This window comes from Lygodium microphyllum, chromosome 20 (genome assembly GCF_053477565.2).
Source record: "Lygodium microphyllum isolate KBCC chromosome 20, Lygodium_microphyllum_v1.1.10, whole genome shotgun sequence".
Taxonomy (NCBI): domain Eukaryota; kingdom Viridiplantae; phylum Streptophyta; class Polypodiopsida; order Schizaeales; family Lygodiaceae; genus Lygodium; species Lygodium microphyllum.
The window spans coordinates 120,004,696-120,022,464 of record NC_141154.1 but is presented as its reverse complement, the minus strand read 5'-3'; the positions used below and the strand labels follow the sequence as shown (position 1 = coordinate 120,022,464).

The window sequence follows — 17,769 nt, the reverse complement described above, 5'->3', positions numbered from 1 at the left end:
ATTCCTTAGTGGGATGACTAGTTGCATGGAATCCTAGAATAAAGATGGATTAATCTGATGATTTGATGATTCTAGAATAAAGATTAAAGAAATAGCTCGAGAAGGTAAGGTGCTAGGTCAATTTATTACTGATGTTTGGGTGAACTGCCTTTTCCTTACTGATAGTCAGTTTTCTCTCTTTCTTCACATGATATTGAATATTAATATCTATAATCACAATGATTAGTCTGCATACACTTCAAAAAGAGGCATTTAATAACCTGTGAATAAACATTCTATCATAGATGTGGATGTACAGTTCACATATAATGAATTCGTCAAATGACACTGATTTCAGCCTGATTCACGGGAGAATCTAAGAATATACTTGTATACAGTCACAGGCTTCTGCAACGCCATAATATCCACATTCTGCAATCCTTCTTGGACAACAGGAAACATGGAAACTCTTTGAAAAGCCTGTAATCATAGAACAAGTTGAACAAGATCATCAGCAAGTAATAAGCCAAGTACTACTAAACACCGCTGCTGCTGTTCGAGATAAGACTTCTGGCTTGATAATCCAGTTGTATGTATAAGAGGTATTTCTTTGACTCCTAGAATCCATACCTCGATGTAGGAGACCTCCTGAGCAGTTGTATCCCATCGATATCGAGTACGATTTTGGCTGGCCTGCACTTCAACAAAAACCATCACAAGATTGGTTAACAAAGAACAGTTCCATCACCTTGTTTAGTTTAACAGATCTAGACCAGCTGTCCAAAATCTGAAAGAACTCAGAACATGCCTAGAAGATGGAAGGCACCACAATTATACATGCAAATGTTGGGAGGCAACCATGGTATTAAGCCTACAATTTTACTCTCCTTCCGCTCCCATCACAAGTGAGCTAAATGAGTCCCCCTCAAAGCTTTCAAAACATCAATGTCCAGTCTGCCTCTTTGATTATAAGGCTCAAAGTTTTGAATTAAATACTGTATGCTCTATCAATGATTTAGAAAGTCTTTGGTATTTTTTAGTTTGGGGCATAGCTGTTACAGGCCAACTGTCAAATAAGACACACACGATGGCACGACCAGCAGGAGCCTTGATTTGGTGCTGTTATCCTCCCAAGCAGGTTGCTGGACAGATCTGTGAAGCTATGTGAAAAGCACTCCAAACTACTTTTCAGAGCATCAAGGCAGCTACTAAGTCTGCAGACAAATGAGATTTTTCTAAGATAAACGTTATTATTTACTGCACTCAAGAAAAGTAAGGATCCAACATCGTAAATTTCTGTCTGTACAGACAGAAATCACAGACAGACAGAAATCAAGAGTAACGATATATTTAGGATAGATGGAACAGACACAATAATGAAAAGAGAGAGAGAGAGAGAAGTATGAGAGAAGATAAAATGCACGAGGAAACTGAAGGAATATCACTCTGATCTGAATGCAAATACAAGCTGGGGACAGTAAGCCCCTTCACATGTGCACCACGTTAGCGAGGGCACTCAACTGATGGCAAATAACGAGGATGATGCAGGCGATGATGTGTGGACTGAGGCAAAAGGCTGCTGAATATACAGGAGAATGGAACTGGCTGCCATAAATACGCAATGGCTGCAAAATAGGCAGACCTGCTGCTAATAATACCAGCTGTCACCAAAATAAGAAATGAACTTAATGATTTACTTGAACTTCACAGAGATTTTCAATTAAGATGAATTTTTGGCAACCCTGGCTCTTGGCATGTGACCATTGCACCAGCATTGAAAGGTTGAATTTGTTTAAGGGCTAATTAATGGTTGGGTCATTACTCAAAAGTGAGCTGCTTGTTGGACCAATCTTAAGCTCAGGGCTTGCTTTGCCACTTTCAACGATCTGCTTACCTACCCTTCCACCACATAGCATGTACACTCATCCATTGCATGCCCCATGCCAAATCCTTCCTTGTCAGTGCAATCAACTATGCCAAGACCTAGGGGAACCAGAATTAAAGTTCATTTTAATTAAATTAAATTAAAGACCCTGGTAAGCCGACCTACTACCAACTCAAAAACCGGCTGACCTCATGACCAGCATGCTAGTGATGACTCAATTGAAATGCCCCAAATTTGGGGACTGTGCAGTCTGATTCCAGGGAACGGCCATTCCAACAAGGAACGGCTGGTGGAATGGGGTTGGAACGGGCAGAAACGGGGCTGGGAACGGTCCATGGGCATTTTGCTGGTAGACACATGCCAGAACGCGTTAATCCGTTCCTAAGGAACGGAACGGGCATTCCTTGTTTCTATGCTCTCCACTCATAGAAGGGAAAAAAAGCATGTGATTTCATCTTCAGAAAATAAGCCCAAACATACCTTGGGAAATTATCAACTTATAGCATCAAATACTAAACCTTGCCCAAGGATGGGATGCGCATGAGGCCCCACAAATCCATATGGACAAGCTCCGAGGTAGTAGCCCAATGGGAAGTCTATTTATAAAAAGGTTCTTTGTGTTCTTTATCGTGGAGACAACAACAGGCTGCAACTCGCCTGCATGAAACCAGAATCACAGACTAATTGATGGAAAGTGCAAAGAGAAGTCTAGCAACTTTGTGCCTAACCGGCCTTTGTCCCCAATATCCAATTAACACGTGCCTTTTGAAAATGCACCCTCCACCCTAACCTCCTCCATAAACTACTACTTGGGAGCCCTACTGAATTGCTACAAAAGGAACAAGGACCACACCTCAAAAACACACTAATGACTTGTCACCAATGGTGACTCAGCCCTTGTATCATGCAAATCCCATATCCAATCACATCTATACGTCATCTAACTCCATGAACTGCTATCCGCAAGCAAAGGCTTCTCAAACGATGAAGCCACAATAGTGTCATCAACCTCATAGCAATGGGCAGAGACTGACTAGATTGTCCTAGCTGATATAGCTTTGAGATCATTCACTCCACCCTTCACCCCAAGCCAAAGGTGAGGGAACATCTAGCACTTCTTCCGAATGAGTAGTCTTCCCAATGTGGACACCTAGGATAACTCTTGGGCTTCTCATCCATTCATTTTTTCAGTTTGCAGATTTGACTACTTCTCTTTCTTTGACTTTTGTCCATTCCTTGATGTGCCGGCCACGAAGGCAAAACTAGCAAATCCTTCTCCACCTAATCTTGTCTCCTTATGTCATGCATCCTATGTAAGAACCATACTAGGGATTTAACTCTTAGGTCATAGTATCCCAAACACGAGATGAGGAGGCTGGTGTAGAAGGCATCATACTATGAGGATGATATATGTGATGACAAAGTCACAACCATGTCATCCAAAGCCTCCTTGTCTAGGGATGCAAGCTCGTTCTAAATCTCCTCCATCTTGATGATGATCTCTTTCATGGTGTGGGAATCTATGACAGAGAGTTGTCATAGCTTCACCTCAAGTGTTATCTTGTAGGCAAAGTTCTTGACCTAATAGAAAGAAGTCTGAAGATAATTGAGTTCACACCTCAAAGGCATTCCAAATGTGGCTTACATGGATGAGAAATGAATTATGGCAGCTTAAGAAAATAAAGAAACAGGCTTGAGAGTTCAGCCAATCCCACAAGGCTGTCAAATCCCTTCTAGAACCAATCCATGGGTCCACAATGGCATAGACAGTAGGGATGATAACAAAGTCCCAAAGATCGAATTATCAAGGACACACTCAATCTTGCAAGAGCAAATGGCCCAATTTGAGCCATCCAACTTGTCTTTCTCTCCAAGGTTGGGAAGGACGGGCATCTATACGGAGGATGCCATAATGGCCATCCACGAAATACACGATGCAAAAGAGGGAGGAGGAAAAGGAGGATGAAGGGATGTGGGACTAGAGGAAGGTGGATCACAGCCTACATTTTGATCCATGTCATGATCTCTACAATCCTCATGATCCACACCATCATGATTGCCTTTGTGACAATCCTCCTGATCTCTTGGTCTTCACAACAATCCTCACAGTCACAACAATCAGAGCACCAGCCTTCACAGTCTCACTCGCTACTTTGGCAGTCCTCACAATCTCACTTGTATTCTCGGTCCACCCAATCTTATCTATCGTGCCGATCTGCTATATGTATCCTTCAAAAACCTACAAAAAACAACAAAAGAGATTCACACACTAAGATCGCTTGCTGCCTCCACCTAGTGAAGAGTTCTTTCAACACAACCAGACTCAACCTAAACAGCACAAGGAGTGGCTTGAGGAGAGATAACGAGAGAGAAAATGCAGCAGCTGTTATGGGGCTCTGTGCTAGCACCTGTGACGATAAAATGTGAGAGTGAGCAATGAAAGCAAAAAAAACAGATGGAAGAGAAGAGAGTATAAGAGAAGATAAAATGCAGAAGAAAACTGAAGGAATGTCACTCTGATCTGAACGCAAATACAGGCACAAACAGTCAGCCCCTGCCTTGGTATGTGCCACATCAGTGATGGTGGTGGGCTGTAAATGGTGCTGTCCCGGCTGCCACATGGCAAAAGATGACATGCACCTGTCAAATCAAGCTCTGTACAGTGTGATCATGCGAAAATAACACTAAATGACAACTTTTAATGTATGCACATGCAATGGTATACCAAAGCTCCTCCCTCTCCATAAACTCTGACCGAGCTCAAAATCAAGAGATAAGGATAGATCACATACAGTTGTCGAGTACGAAAGGTACGGTACGGTACGATAAAATATGATACTAAATGGTACCTTAAGATTTTATAAGGTACAATACAATATTAGTACCAAAAAAAAAAAAAACTTAATTACTTTGGACTAAAGATAATAGAATAGATGTTTCAAATCTAAATATCAATGCTATTAGAGTATATAAGATGAATACTAGAGGGTAACATGCCAAAACCTGATGCTGCATGCGCTACTGCAACCTACAACTTACAACTACATAGATGGAAGTGGATACATCATACATGAATGATCATACAAATGAGAGAAGTGTGGGCTTGAGAGAGAGAAGGTTGAGAGAAATTGTTTGAATCTCAAATAACCTAATCTCATGGGAGAAACATATTAGTATAAGGAGCATTTAGCTCATCCCAAAGTGCAGTTTGAACAGAAAAAGATGTGTCCATTAAGTCGGTACCTTATGGTACTAATACGTAAGGTACAGTACCTAAAGTATGGTTTAGTATGAAACCTTTCGTACGTGGTACTAGTATAACTATGTGTAAAATATTACACGGCGCAGCGAACAGAATCTGAGAAAGAGATAGAGAGTACACAACAGATAAGAGGAGAATCAGTAAATTCTTTAATTTCAAATAACTGATACAAAGATGGCTCTGTCCATCCGTGCGCTTCCACTGCGTGAAACTTAGATGGAGATCTAGACAGAAGATAGGTGAAGAGCTTAAGGCTAGCTGGAACAACAACTCTGACTGCGTGAAAGATGAGTGAGAGATGGCTGCGAAGGGGTTTAGCTTTTATAGCCCGCGAAGGTCGTTAGGTCGGCCTGCTGATGACCTACCATATGAGTCTCCACTAATAGGGGCCCCTTTTAACTCCCTTACCACGCAACTCAATGCAATGTGCCTCGAGTTGCTACCAACTTAACCTCTCCGTCTAACCCAAAGATTAGACCCACAATGGTCACATTTTTGCCATCTGGTCACATAGACCTCATCTGATATACAAGTCAGGACTCCACCAATGTCCGGGCTCACACTTGGCTTCTCCTCATAATGAGGGCCATACAACTTTGAGCACCATGGATCATTGGTAGCACCTAATGAGAGTGGGGCATTGATCATATCTAACACTATGATCACAAAGAATGCTAACAGTCAACTTCTCAAGTTTCAAACACTCATCAGTAGTTCTCACTCTACATAGTACCAAGAAAGGCCATCTCCAATCCTGTGAGATTAACACTAAATTGGGTGGTGTTGATGATATTTTGGTTTTTCATATCATGAAACACAAATTAAACTGGTGATACTAACGAGAATTTGGCTTTTCACATCATGCACCTAAAAGAAGATGATATCATTACAAGCATGCCACGCCAAAGCCTCAACAAGTACCAGCATGTAAAGATCCCATTGTGTGCTTAGTATTGAAAGAAAAGAACTATTTTTACAGAGTCATGGGTGATCCTATTTACAACACCACCAGCTCGTATACCTTTCGGAGACATTAAAGTGATATACAACTCTTTAAATTTGTGCAATGGTAATGGTGAAAGAGGTGCTACAGGATGAATCAAACCTTGATTGTTGGTGGACCACCTTCAAGTGTAGGATTGTCAAAAATCTGAAAATAGAAAGAGACATTTGTCAGCACTCTACCAAAACAAAAATATAAAGTTAGTATCTTGCTCATAACAGGGGAACCAAAGAGATTGACCACTAACACTGTTTTCTGTATTTCAGATTACAGCAGCCAGTTAAACAAAGAAAAATAACAAATCTCATCTAGTGTCTCTTAGATATTATGCATGACTAATTATATATGCATCACTGCACTTAACGTTCAACTTAAATTCCCTACAATAGTACCAACTTGCAGCCAGTACTATACAAGTCAACAATAAGCCAGCAGCTGCAGGATTATATACAGTTCTTGCATACTACTATCAAAGAAGGGCTGATTTGGTTGAATTTTTAAGTGGCCCTGGTAAAAAGGCAGCCCAAAATGGACACTGGCCATAGTCAAATGGAGGCCCAAATACAGTAAAAGGGTATCACAAAAAAGGTGGTGCACTGGCATATACAGCCAGCCTTGCTTGGTCCCTTCCCCCTACTTTCAAACTTAAACATACAGCAGCTATACAGTGGTGTGGCCACTCTAAAAGGTGCATTCACTTAGCTTTTACCTACAAGCTAGTCTCCCTCCCTCCGCCTTCCCCCCTTGCAGTTGCCTGGTCAAAGGGTAGCAAGCCTATAAGGCCAGCCTTTCTTTGTCCCTTCCCCTGCCTTCTTATTCAAGCAAATAACACTATGCGGTGGTGTAGGCTTAAAAGTGCATTCATGTAGCTTTCATCTACGAGCCAATACCCCCCCATCCCCTCCTTTCCTCTCAATTTTCATCGTTTTTATATGGGTACTTTAGTAGTTGTGAAAACAAAAGATGTATAGAGGCTGTTTTATCCAAGAAAATCCTTCTACACAAACATGTAGCTCCTCGACAAGAAACCCAATAAAATCAGAACTGATAAGCGACAGAAGAAGAGCCACAATCTAAGGATCAGCATGCTCTTTGATTAAGACACCGGCAGTGACATATGATGACACTTGCCAAAGTAGCATGCCTCGCAAGTGATGAATGTGTCCCTTTCATCCACTGACGGCCTGTTGTGCCAGAGTCCTGAATACCACAGTATGTCAAAGAGCAACCCAAATTGTGAAGGATGTCAAGCAGCAATGGGGTCACCAGCTATGCCTCCCCAAACAGGTGAAATGCTTTCGTGACAGTAATGCAGTCATGTATGATCTGTAATTCTTTGATGCTGTGAGACAAATTGTGACCTGCAGCAGGTGACCTTGAATGCAAACAGTACGAAAAGTAAAATAGGGGAAACAGTGAATGCAAACAGTGAGCTAGATGCTGTTCTAATTGCTATCTGACCTGGAAAAGACCTTAAACTAAATGCAGTCCTGCAAATGCGGTTATATAAACTCAGAGTAAAAACTGTTATAACAGTGAATTGACAGAAGACACTTGGTGTGAAATGTGCTGTCACAATAAACGAGTCCTGAGGAACACTAGCGCATGGAACAGTGAAACAATCGAATGCTGTAGGCAAACGTGAATGCAAGATATGCATGCAGTAGTGAATCAGAGTTATTTTATACATGCACACGAATGATGATTGAACACTGAATCCAGCAGTGAATACATCAGAGAATTAAAGCTGTTTTATACCTGCATTGAACACAGCATAGTTTTTTCAAAATGTAACCATATGGCAAACATGTGCAGGTATGGAAGTATGGAAATGTAAGGTTTGCTATCCACAATACTTTCAAAAATTAAGGTATAGGAAAATTATGTAATGCACATAGTATAATCTAAAGTTTCACGTTTCAAGTTATAAACCATGAATATATTAAACCATGTAAAAACTGGCACAGATGTGTTTTTGGACAAGTGGCAAGTGCAATGGTATTAAAAGACAGCATTGGACTCTTTTTATTTTTTCTCAGGGCCAAATATGTTCTCCATATCAAACATTTACCAACATTTGGTATTTAAACCATACACATTCAGGAAAAAAATATGAAACACAATGAATGCATTAAGTGCTGTGCACACATAGGCCAAGAGAAGAGCAAACAAACAAACAATAGCTATGACAAGTGCCCTTCTGCCCATTGTCCCAATAGGGGGAATAAGCAATCTATCGAGCTCATACGATAATCATCCAAGACTACCATTCTGGATGATGATATTGTTGGGAATAAAGGCCTCGTGCCTTTAAATGTGCTCGGGTGTGAATGCACCCTTAGCACTTGTACTTACACATATATATCTATCTAAAAACCTAAAGGTACACTCGTCATTGTACCTGAAAAAGCGTGCTCACTCTCTACACTGCTTGCTCTTGCTCTCTCTTTGTCTCTCACTACGCGTAGGACAGTCTGCCTCGATCGTCATGCTCAATCGGCCCCTACAAACTGGTATCAGAGCCAATGGCTCACTCAAGCTGTTGAGAGGTGCAGGTGACACGTAGAGTCTCGTGTAACAGTCTTGTGGACTATTGAGGAGGAGCTAGCACCTCCACTCCTCAACCATGGACAGCTCTAGATGTAGTGGATCTCGGATGTATTCAACATACATTCAAGGTACTGTAGCTAACAATATGTTTGGCATGAGATCAATATTTAGTATACTAGTCACTATATTTGGTATGCAGATGGCTATGGTTTTCACTACAACTCTCAAATTGTACATTTGCATTGATAAATGATCATCGAGGACATATTAACAAATGCTAGTTTTCAATGTATGATCAATAATATTCAGTGGTATTCAGCTGGTTTTCAATGTATGATCATTAATATTCATTGGCATTCAATTGGTTATGTGGACAGCAACATATGTTATGATACCATTTATATTTTAGCCATGGTTTATGCTTGGTTTATGCTATGCTATGGTTTGGTTTTGCCAGATGAGTTGAGTTCATGAGAAATAGACATGTCACATGATAATCTGGAAATATTCTTAAGATTCTTTTTGAGTCTTATGTTATGTTATGTTAGCTGGCAATTTTTAGAATGTGTTGGGCATATGAAATGGTTAAGCAGCAATGCGCAATGTTGTGTTAACTATGATACCTAGTGAAAATTCCAATCCACTCTTTTGCTTTCAATGCATTTGGCAATGCAATAGAGGGCAATTGCAAGGATTTTAGGAGGGAGAGCTCTCATGAGGACATGTATTTTTGAAACCTCACTTAACATGTCCATTAATTTTTAATCACATGGTTAAGTAAATGTTGCACATGTGAAGTGTAACTAGGGTTATAGTAAGTTTACGAGCTCGAGACTCCAGGAAATCACAGGATATCAAAGGCAAAAGTTGCTATAAGTTTTGTTACACAAGTACTTCGTGATATCTAGTGCCAGTTGTTCGCCTAGGTCATTTATTTGGCCATAAGTGTCAATTGGTGACACTAGAGAAGTGGCATTTAATAGTACCTAACGCCAATCTAATGGTCAAAGAAGACGCAGAGACACTCGGAATGAAAGTTGCCTAGCTAATTTAATTATTAGCTAATCTGAATAATGCTAGAAAAACCATTTGGGAAGATTGTCAAAAATGCCTATACAAGACTAAAAAACATATTTAGAGGCTAGAGAGAGGCATTTAAGGCATTCATCCTGCAAGAGAAAGGGAGGAGATGTTGTTGGTTTGATCTCCAACCATTGAAGGACCTTCTGATGCAACCAAGGGTAGGAGAAAACAATCAACATGCGACAACATCTACAAGCTATTAAGATAGGGGCAGCAATAAATGGCAGATTTTTTTCAATTCTTCGCAAAGAAAGTCTGAATTTTCTCTCTCCTCAGTATTCTCTCTCATCTCCCAACCTTACTCTGAAGATTACAGCGTTGAGATCACCAAAGGTTGAGAAATTTCATATTTCTCTGTTGTAAAGGCTGAAGTTGTTTTTAGTCAAATTCAAGTGGAGGGACCAACAAATCAAAAAATTTGGGGCATTTTTCATCTCCATCAAAGTGGGTGAAGGCCAATTGACTGCCCAAATCAAGAGGCAAATCAAATAGAAGACTTGCTAGTCATTTTTGTGAGAGATGGAGTGGATCGAAGCTGAGCAGAGAGTGGAGCTCACAGTGTCGAGAGTGGATGCACGACACCCAATGCAATAGACTGAAAGTGCAAGATCAGAGTACAAGGTACAACCCTTAAACCTTGGGATTATAAGAGGGCGTTTACACTTGAAGTGTGTGCAACATGATAAGTGTCCGAAAATATGTAACATAGGCATATAAGATAAAGAGAATAAATTTGGGGGAAAAAACCTCTCCTATGGAAAGTAGAAAACCTATCCTATGGAAAGTAAAAAGTGCCCCAGTGTTCTACTGAGATCACCAGCACTCCTTTGTAAGCATAGGCATGAGTGAAACCAAAGGAGATCAAATTTAGAGCATTCTGAAATGCTTTAAATTTGTCATGAGGAAGAGCTTTGGTAAAGATGTCTGCCACATTACAAGTGGTAGGACAATAGATAAGGCCGATATCTCCGACATGTAGCCTCTCTTTGACAAAGTGATAATGGATCTCAATGTGTTTCGTACGTGCATGAAACACTGGCTTCTGTGCCACTGCAATGGCACTCTGATTGTCAATGAACAAAAGACTAGGCTCCGTAAGAAATACATCAGATCAGCTAGCGAGCATCTAAGCCATACACATTCAATTGTCGTAGTCAAAGCTGCCTTGTATTCAGCTTCACATTACGATGTGGCAACAATAGACTATTTCTTGCTAAGCCAAGATATGGAAGACGAGCCAAGAAAGAAACAATTGCTACTAGTGGAGTGACGAGAATCATAATCACCAGCCCAATCAGAATCACTGTAAGCATGTAAGTGCAGTGGCCCCCCTTAGCATAAAGCAATCCAAGAGATCTACTACCTTGCAAGTGGTCCCCCTTGGCATATATCTATTCAGGGCTGAAACTGCAAACTGTATGTCCGGCTTAGTGTTGCATAGGTAGATAAGGCATCCAATTGCTAGAGAATATGTATGTATATCAAACAAATCATTGTCATCGTGCAATGACAGATTCAGTCCAGGTTCCATTGATGTACAGACTAGCTTGCAATCATGTAAGCCAAATCTCTCAAGAATTTTACCAATGTATCTTGACTGTGATAAACCGATACCTCTAGCATAATGTATGAATTGAATGCCCAAGTAATAGTACAAAGACCCCAAGTCTGATATTTGATCCAACATGTGTCCCTGTAAGCAAAAGGTCATCAACATATAGACAAATGATCAACGTGGATCCCCCCTCTTTACATACGTAAAGAGTAGACTTTGATGAGCTGTTTATGAACCCTTGGCTGAGTTAAAAAAACATCAATCTTTGCGTACCAAGCTCTAGGAGCTTGTTTCAAGCTATATAAAACCTTTTTTAGCTTACAACTCAAGTGTTCAAATCCCTCAATTGCAAAACCAATGGACTGCTGTACATATACTTTTTCATGAAGTTCCCCATGTAAAAATGCAGTCTTTATATCTAATTGATGCACAGTCCATCCATAATGGGCAGCCAAAGCAATCATAGACCTAATGGTAGTTATACGGAAGGTAGAAGCAAATGTCTCCTCATAGTCAATGCCTTTCTTCTATGCATAGCCCTTGACTACAAGCTTGGCTTTATATTTGTCAATGGATCTATCTACATTCCTTTTCAGCTTGTAAATCCATTTTGTTCCAATGGCTTTCTTCTCAGTAGGCAAAGATACTAAATCCCATGTTTGATTCTTAATTATGGAATCAAACTCAGCTTGCATTGCTGCCATCCAATGCACACTATGTTGTGTATCCTCAAAACATTCAGACTCCTCATCATCAACTGTATTTGCTGCCATAACAAACTCCATGGTATGTGCAGTATCATGCATACAAGCTTGCCTTCTAGTACGCCAGCCATGGGAGCATCCAAATGACTATCTTTCATAGTCTGTAAATACCATCTAAGCATTTGTCTTGCCTCCTAACTGTGCACAAGCTCATGCTGAATTTCACATTCAGCACTTTGCTGAATATTCAAATCAGCCATTGGCTGATTTTCTGCATTTTCCAATGGAGCAGTTGGCTGAACATTAAGTTCACTTGCTAAAACTCCAACTGAATCACCAAAAGAAATGGGCAGCAGCCCTTCAAATACATCAACCGCAGCCTGATATGTGTCAAAACTAACAAGGGATAATTCTGATTTTTCATCGAAAAGTACATCCCTACTAACAAATACCTTTTCAAAGACAAGATCATATAATATGTATCCTTTGCTCTCACTATTGTACCCCACAAAAATGCATTTGACAACCTTGTTATCCAACTTTTTTCTAAGTATCTTGGGAATGTGTGCATATGCAAGACACCCAAAAGTACGAAAAAAGTTTCTGGTTATTCCAAGCCTCAAAAGGTGTGATATTCTTTAATGCTTTGGTGGGGCATCTATTCAAAACATGGCAAGCACACATAACGGCTTCCATCCAAAAACTATGTGAGAAGCTGTTTGCTTTCAACATATATCTGGTCATCTCCATGAGTGACCGATTCTTCCTCTTTGCAACCCCATTCTGCTGTGGAGTATAAGCAGTAGTGAACTAATGAACAATGCCCTTATGCTTCAAAAAAGAATTCAGCATAGAGGATATATATATTCCCCCCTCAGTCCGAACGGAGAGTCTTCACCTTACAGCCAAATTGGTTCTCAACAAGCACTACAAAATCCAAAAATGCATCATACACTTCTGACTTTTTTACTAAAGAATAGACCCAACAGAAGTGAGTAAAGTCATCAATAGAAGTCACAAAATAGTAACATCCACACAATGACTGTCTGCACAGGACCACATACATCTAAGTGCACTATCTGATGGCTCTAAAAGTAACATCACGAGGAAATGAAAACCGATGCATTTTTCCCAAAATACATCCCTCGCATAAGTGCTCAAGAGATCTCTCCTAGAGTGGTAATCCATTAAGCATCTAGGTACGTTGTAAAAGCATCAAACTACCATAGTTTATATACTCTATGCGAGCATGCCATAACTCTACCTGTAACATAGCAAGACTAAGAGTGGACGCTAAATAGGCGGACTGATCAACTGAAAGAGCATCCAACTCATATAACCCATGACATAGAGTACCAGTCAAGACCAAAGTTATGTTCTTATCTTGCACCATGCATCTATCATTATCAAAGGTGACGTGTAAGACACCATGCCAAAGAAGAAATAGATAACAAATTCTTCTTTATACCTAGTACAAACAAACCATCCTGTAGGCGGAGAATAGAGCCATCAATGGCTGTGAGCACAATCTCCCCAATACCTCTAACAAAATTCAGGACTTGCGTGAGCAGCTTATGAATATTGATGAATATTACTTAGATGCACAGATGATATCTACTACATTGAATTCATTGTGGCCCTCATATACTTGGCCTCATCCATCTTCAATGTCTCAAGCTCTTTCTTCAAGAAAGAGATGCGAGTCTCATTTTTACTAGTAAGCATCTGCTCCAAGATCAGCCAATCTTCTCGTAAAGAAGCTGCAGACCGAATGTGAGGGATAATAGACCGCTGAACAACCAATGCAATCAGCAACAAAGCCTGTGCATCCCATGTATCCCATGCCTTTTGTGATGTTGATCTTTGGGGAAGTGGCTGAAGTGGAGCAGGCTGAACAAGCTGAGTTACCTGTTGTCCACGTCCTCTTGGAGGACGAGTAAAAGGAGCCACAACTCCAAACCTAACTCTTTTCCGCTGACATAGTCCCAAAGATTCTTCGCAATCAGCACATTCTACATCATGAAGAACAAGAGTGAATAGTTGTTACCATCCAACCTATCCTCCTTGGATACATAGGTAAATACATCACCTCCCTGATTTTCCATGATAAACAATGCAAAAAAAAAGAGCAAAAGAGTAGTGTCATAGCTAGACCAACCTGAAAATCTCAAAATTTCCTGAAATTACAGCAAATAACTTGCTGCAATTCTTCAACTGGGTCAGATTGATTGACATTCATGCAATTTTGGACTCAAAATTTTGGGGATTTGTGCAGAATTTGGTAAATTTCTGCATCTTTTCCCCGTGCAGTGGCTGGTTAATGTACAAACAGCAGAGATTTATTTCTGGTTAAGGAAAAACAGCAAGTACGGTTTGATGGTCATGGCTTTGACCTTTGGAAAGACCGTATGCAGGGCATTTTGTTCCTAAAGGATTGTGAGGATGCTTTGCAGGAAGATAAACCCGCACTAATGTCTGATGCAGATTAGGCTAGAGTGAATAAAATGGTTGTGGCTTACATAAAGATGGGTGTCACTGATGGCATTTTGACAAACATTAAGGGTTTAGACACAAGTTATGCAATATGGGAGAAGCTGAAGACTACTTATGAAATCACCACACCTGTTAATCAAGTACATTTAATGCGCAAGTTGGTGAATATGCGACTGGATGAGTCAATGCCTGCAGCTGAGCACTTGAGTGCATTTACAGGGATTCTAAATCAGCTCAAAGATGCAAACTTGGACTTTGATGATAAGTTGAGGGCGATCTTTTTTATCATGACACTGCTGGACTCGTGGAAAACCTTGGTGGTTTCACTCGGCAATAACCCCAATCTCTCATATGATGGGTTGAGGGGTTCTATCTTGAATGAAGAAATCAGACGTATGTCTAGTGGAGAAGGCAACAACTCAGCTTATAATGTAAGAGGCAGGGCTGAAAAGAAAAATGTATATGCAGGGTAGAGAAACAGGAGCAAGAGCAAAGGAAAGGATAAGAGTGACATTACTTGCTATCATTGTGGTCGAAAGGGCCACAAGAAACCTGATTGCAGGTACTACAAGAAGAAACAAGAGAGAAAGAAGAATGTAGGAGATAAAAAAAAGAAAGAAGAAAAGACAGAGGCATTGGAGACATCCAAAGGCAAAGAAAAGGCCAATGTGGCCTCAAGTGTGGTCATAGAGGAGCTTTCAAATACAAAGGCTGATGTATTATGTGCATGTGATTATGATGCCCTTGTATGTCACATGCAGGATATGCAGATTACCAAGGCTGATGTGATTGATGCACTCTTGTCTGTTGATGATGGTGTCACTCAGACTTGGATTATAGACTCTGGTGCCTCTTTCCATGTAACTCCTTGCTTGAAGTGTTTTGCTATGTTCAATGCAGGCAGTTATGGAAAGGTGTACCTTGGAAATAACCATGCTTGCAACATTGATGGGATTGGTACCGTACACTTATCTTTAGACAATGGTCAAGAGCTTGTATTGAAAGATGTCAGATATGTGCCTGGCATTAAAAAGAGTTTATTGTCTGTTGGTCAGCTTGACTTGCATGGCTACACCACACTGTTTCGTAGTGGTTTGTGGAAAGTGAAAAAGGGTTCCATGCTGATTGCAAAAGGAACCAAGAAGGGCACATTGTATTGTTTGCACTGTAAAGCCTTTAATGGCAAGTTTCTTGCAGTTGCTGAAATTTGCAGCCACTTGGAGTTATGGCATAAGAGATTAGGCCATATGAGCCAAAAAGGACTTGATGTCCTTATCTCTCTGAAGAGGGTTGATGGAAAAGGCTCTAAACTTGATTTTTGTAATGAGTGTCAGTTTGGAAAGCAAATAAAATTTTCTTTTTACTCTGGTGTCTCTCGTAAGTCCAATGTCTTGGACTTGGTGCATTCTGATATATGTAGTATGCCCGTGAAATCATTGGGTGGTGCTGCATATTTTGTCTCCCTTATTGATGACTGTTCCAAGAAGATTTGGGTGTACTTGCTGAAAAAGAAAAGTGATGTGTTTGCTGTTTTTAAAACTTTTCATGCATTTGTGACCACTCAGACAGATAGAAAGCTGAAATGCTTGCGAACTGATAATGGGAGTGAGTTCACATCGACTGAATTCAAGTCCTTTTCTGACTTGCATGGTATTAAGAGGGAGCTTACAGCCCTTCTTCAAATGGGGTGGCTGAAAGATATAACAGGACTTTATGTGAAAGAGTGTCGTACATGCTGTCCACTACTAATCTCCCTCATGCATTTTGGGGAGAGGCACTCAAAACTGCGGTTCACACTTGCAACCACTCTCCAAACAGGTCCTTAAACAGGTCTAGCAAATCGGTCTCATATGACCATTTACGCATTTTTGGCTGTGATGCCTTTGTGCATGTTAGAAATGAACAGAGGAATAAACTTGACCCAAAATCTACCAAAGGCACCTTCATGGGCTATGGTGATGAGGGTAAATTTGGCTACAAAGTGTGGTTACCTCAGTCCAAGAAAATTATTCGCAACCATAATGTTATGTTTAATGAGGCAAAATTGCTGAAAGGCACTCTAGCCTCTAATGAAGATCTAAAAAATGTAAAATTTCAGAGTTTGCAACCACCCATTACTTCAGAAAATGAGCCTCAAGGTGCTGTACCACACGCTGAAACTGATGATCAGCCGGTTACTTTTGAGCCAGATGATGATGGACAGCAAATAGAAGCACAAGGAGGTCATGGACAGCAAGATAGGCTTGCTGATTATGAAAATGCACGTACTGAAAATGAAAATGAAGGTGCTGTACAGCATGAACAACATGCTGAAAATGGTTTACAGCAGCAAATGAATGCTGAAAATAATAAACGTCTTGATGTAGACCCAATTCCTGACAATGTTGATCATTGGGTACGCAGGTTTACACGCGTAAGAAGGCAACCACATAGGTTTGACCCCTCCTTGCATTATGTGATGCTTATAGATGAGAGTGAGCCTCTTACATACAAAGAGGCTAAGTCATGTGAGTTCAGCAATAAGTGGGAGCTAGCTATGCAGGAAGAGATTAAATCCCTATATGCAAATGATACTTGGGATCTTGTGTCATTACCAAAGGGAAGAAAGCCACTTCCAAACAAATGGGTGTACAAAGTCAAGACAGTTGATGGGAAACCCAAGTACAAGGCAAGGCTAGTTGCCAAAGGTTATACTCAAAAGGAAGGGATTGACTTCCAAGAGGTCTTCTCACCTATTGTGAAGATGACCACTTTACGTGTGCTTTTTGCTCTTACTGCTGTTTTGGATTTAGAGCTGTATCAAATGGATGTAAAAACAGCTTTCTTGCATGGTGACATTGATGAGGAAATCTATATGAAACAGCCCGAGGGCTTTGTAGTTCCTGGAAAAGAACAGATGGTGTGTAAGCTAAAACGCAGCTTGTATGGACTGAAGCAAGCACCACGGCAGTGGTACAAAAAGTTTGATGCTTTTATGCTATCTCATGAGTTTACACGCAGCCATGCATATCATTGCTTGCACATGAAAAAGGATACAGATGGCAACCCCATAATACTTGTTTTGTATCTAGATGATATGTTACTAGCTGGGAAAAGAAAGACTAGTCTGGATGCTCTCAAAAATCAGCTGAAATCAGCATTCTCCATGAAAGATTTGGGGAATGCAAAGCATATTTTGGGCATGAGGATTCGTAGAGATAGAATGCAGAAATTGCTGTTTTTATCTCAAGAAAAGTACATTGGAAAGGTACTGGA

The 17,769-nt window shown here is 40.5% G+C and overlaps 1 protein-coding gene across 3 annotated transcripts in view; it reads right to left on the bottom strand.

Annotated features, from left to right (window-relative positions):
• Positions 1 to 237: 237 nt before the first annotated feature.
• The window catches only part of LOC148019315 (uncharacterized), a 96,682-nt gene continuing 79,150 nt past the window's right edge, over positions 238 to 17,769 (bottom strand). For all 3 annotated transcript variants that reach the window (XM_087701203.1, XM_087701204.1, XM_087701205.1), the window contains 3 exons: positions 6,232 to 6,276; positions 610 to 672; positions 238 to 459 (listed from right to left, as the gene is read on the bottom strand). In XM_087701203.1, the coding sequence (XP_087557329.1) occupies positions 334 to 459; positions 610 to 672; positions 6,232 to 6,276 (234 nt within the window). In that variant the 3' untranslated portion in view covers positions 238 to 333. The remainder of the gene's footprint in view (positions 460 to 609; positions 673 to 6,231; positions 6,277 to 17,769) is intronic.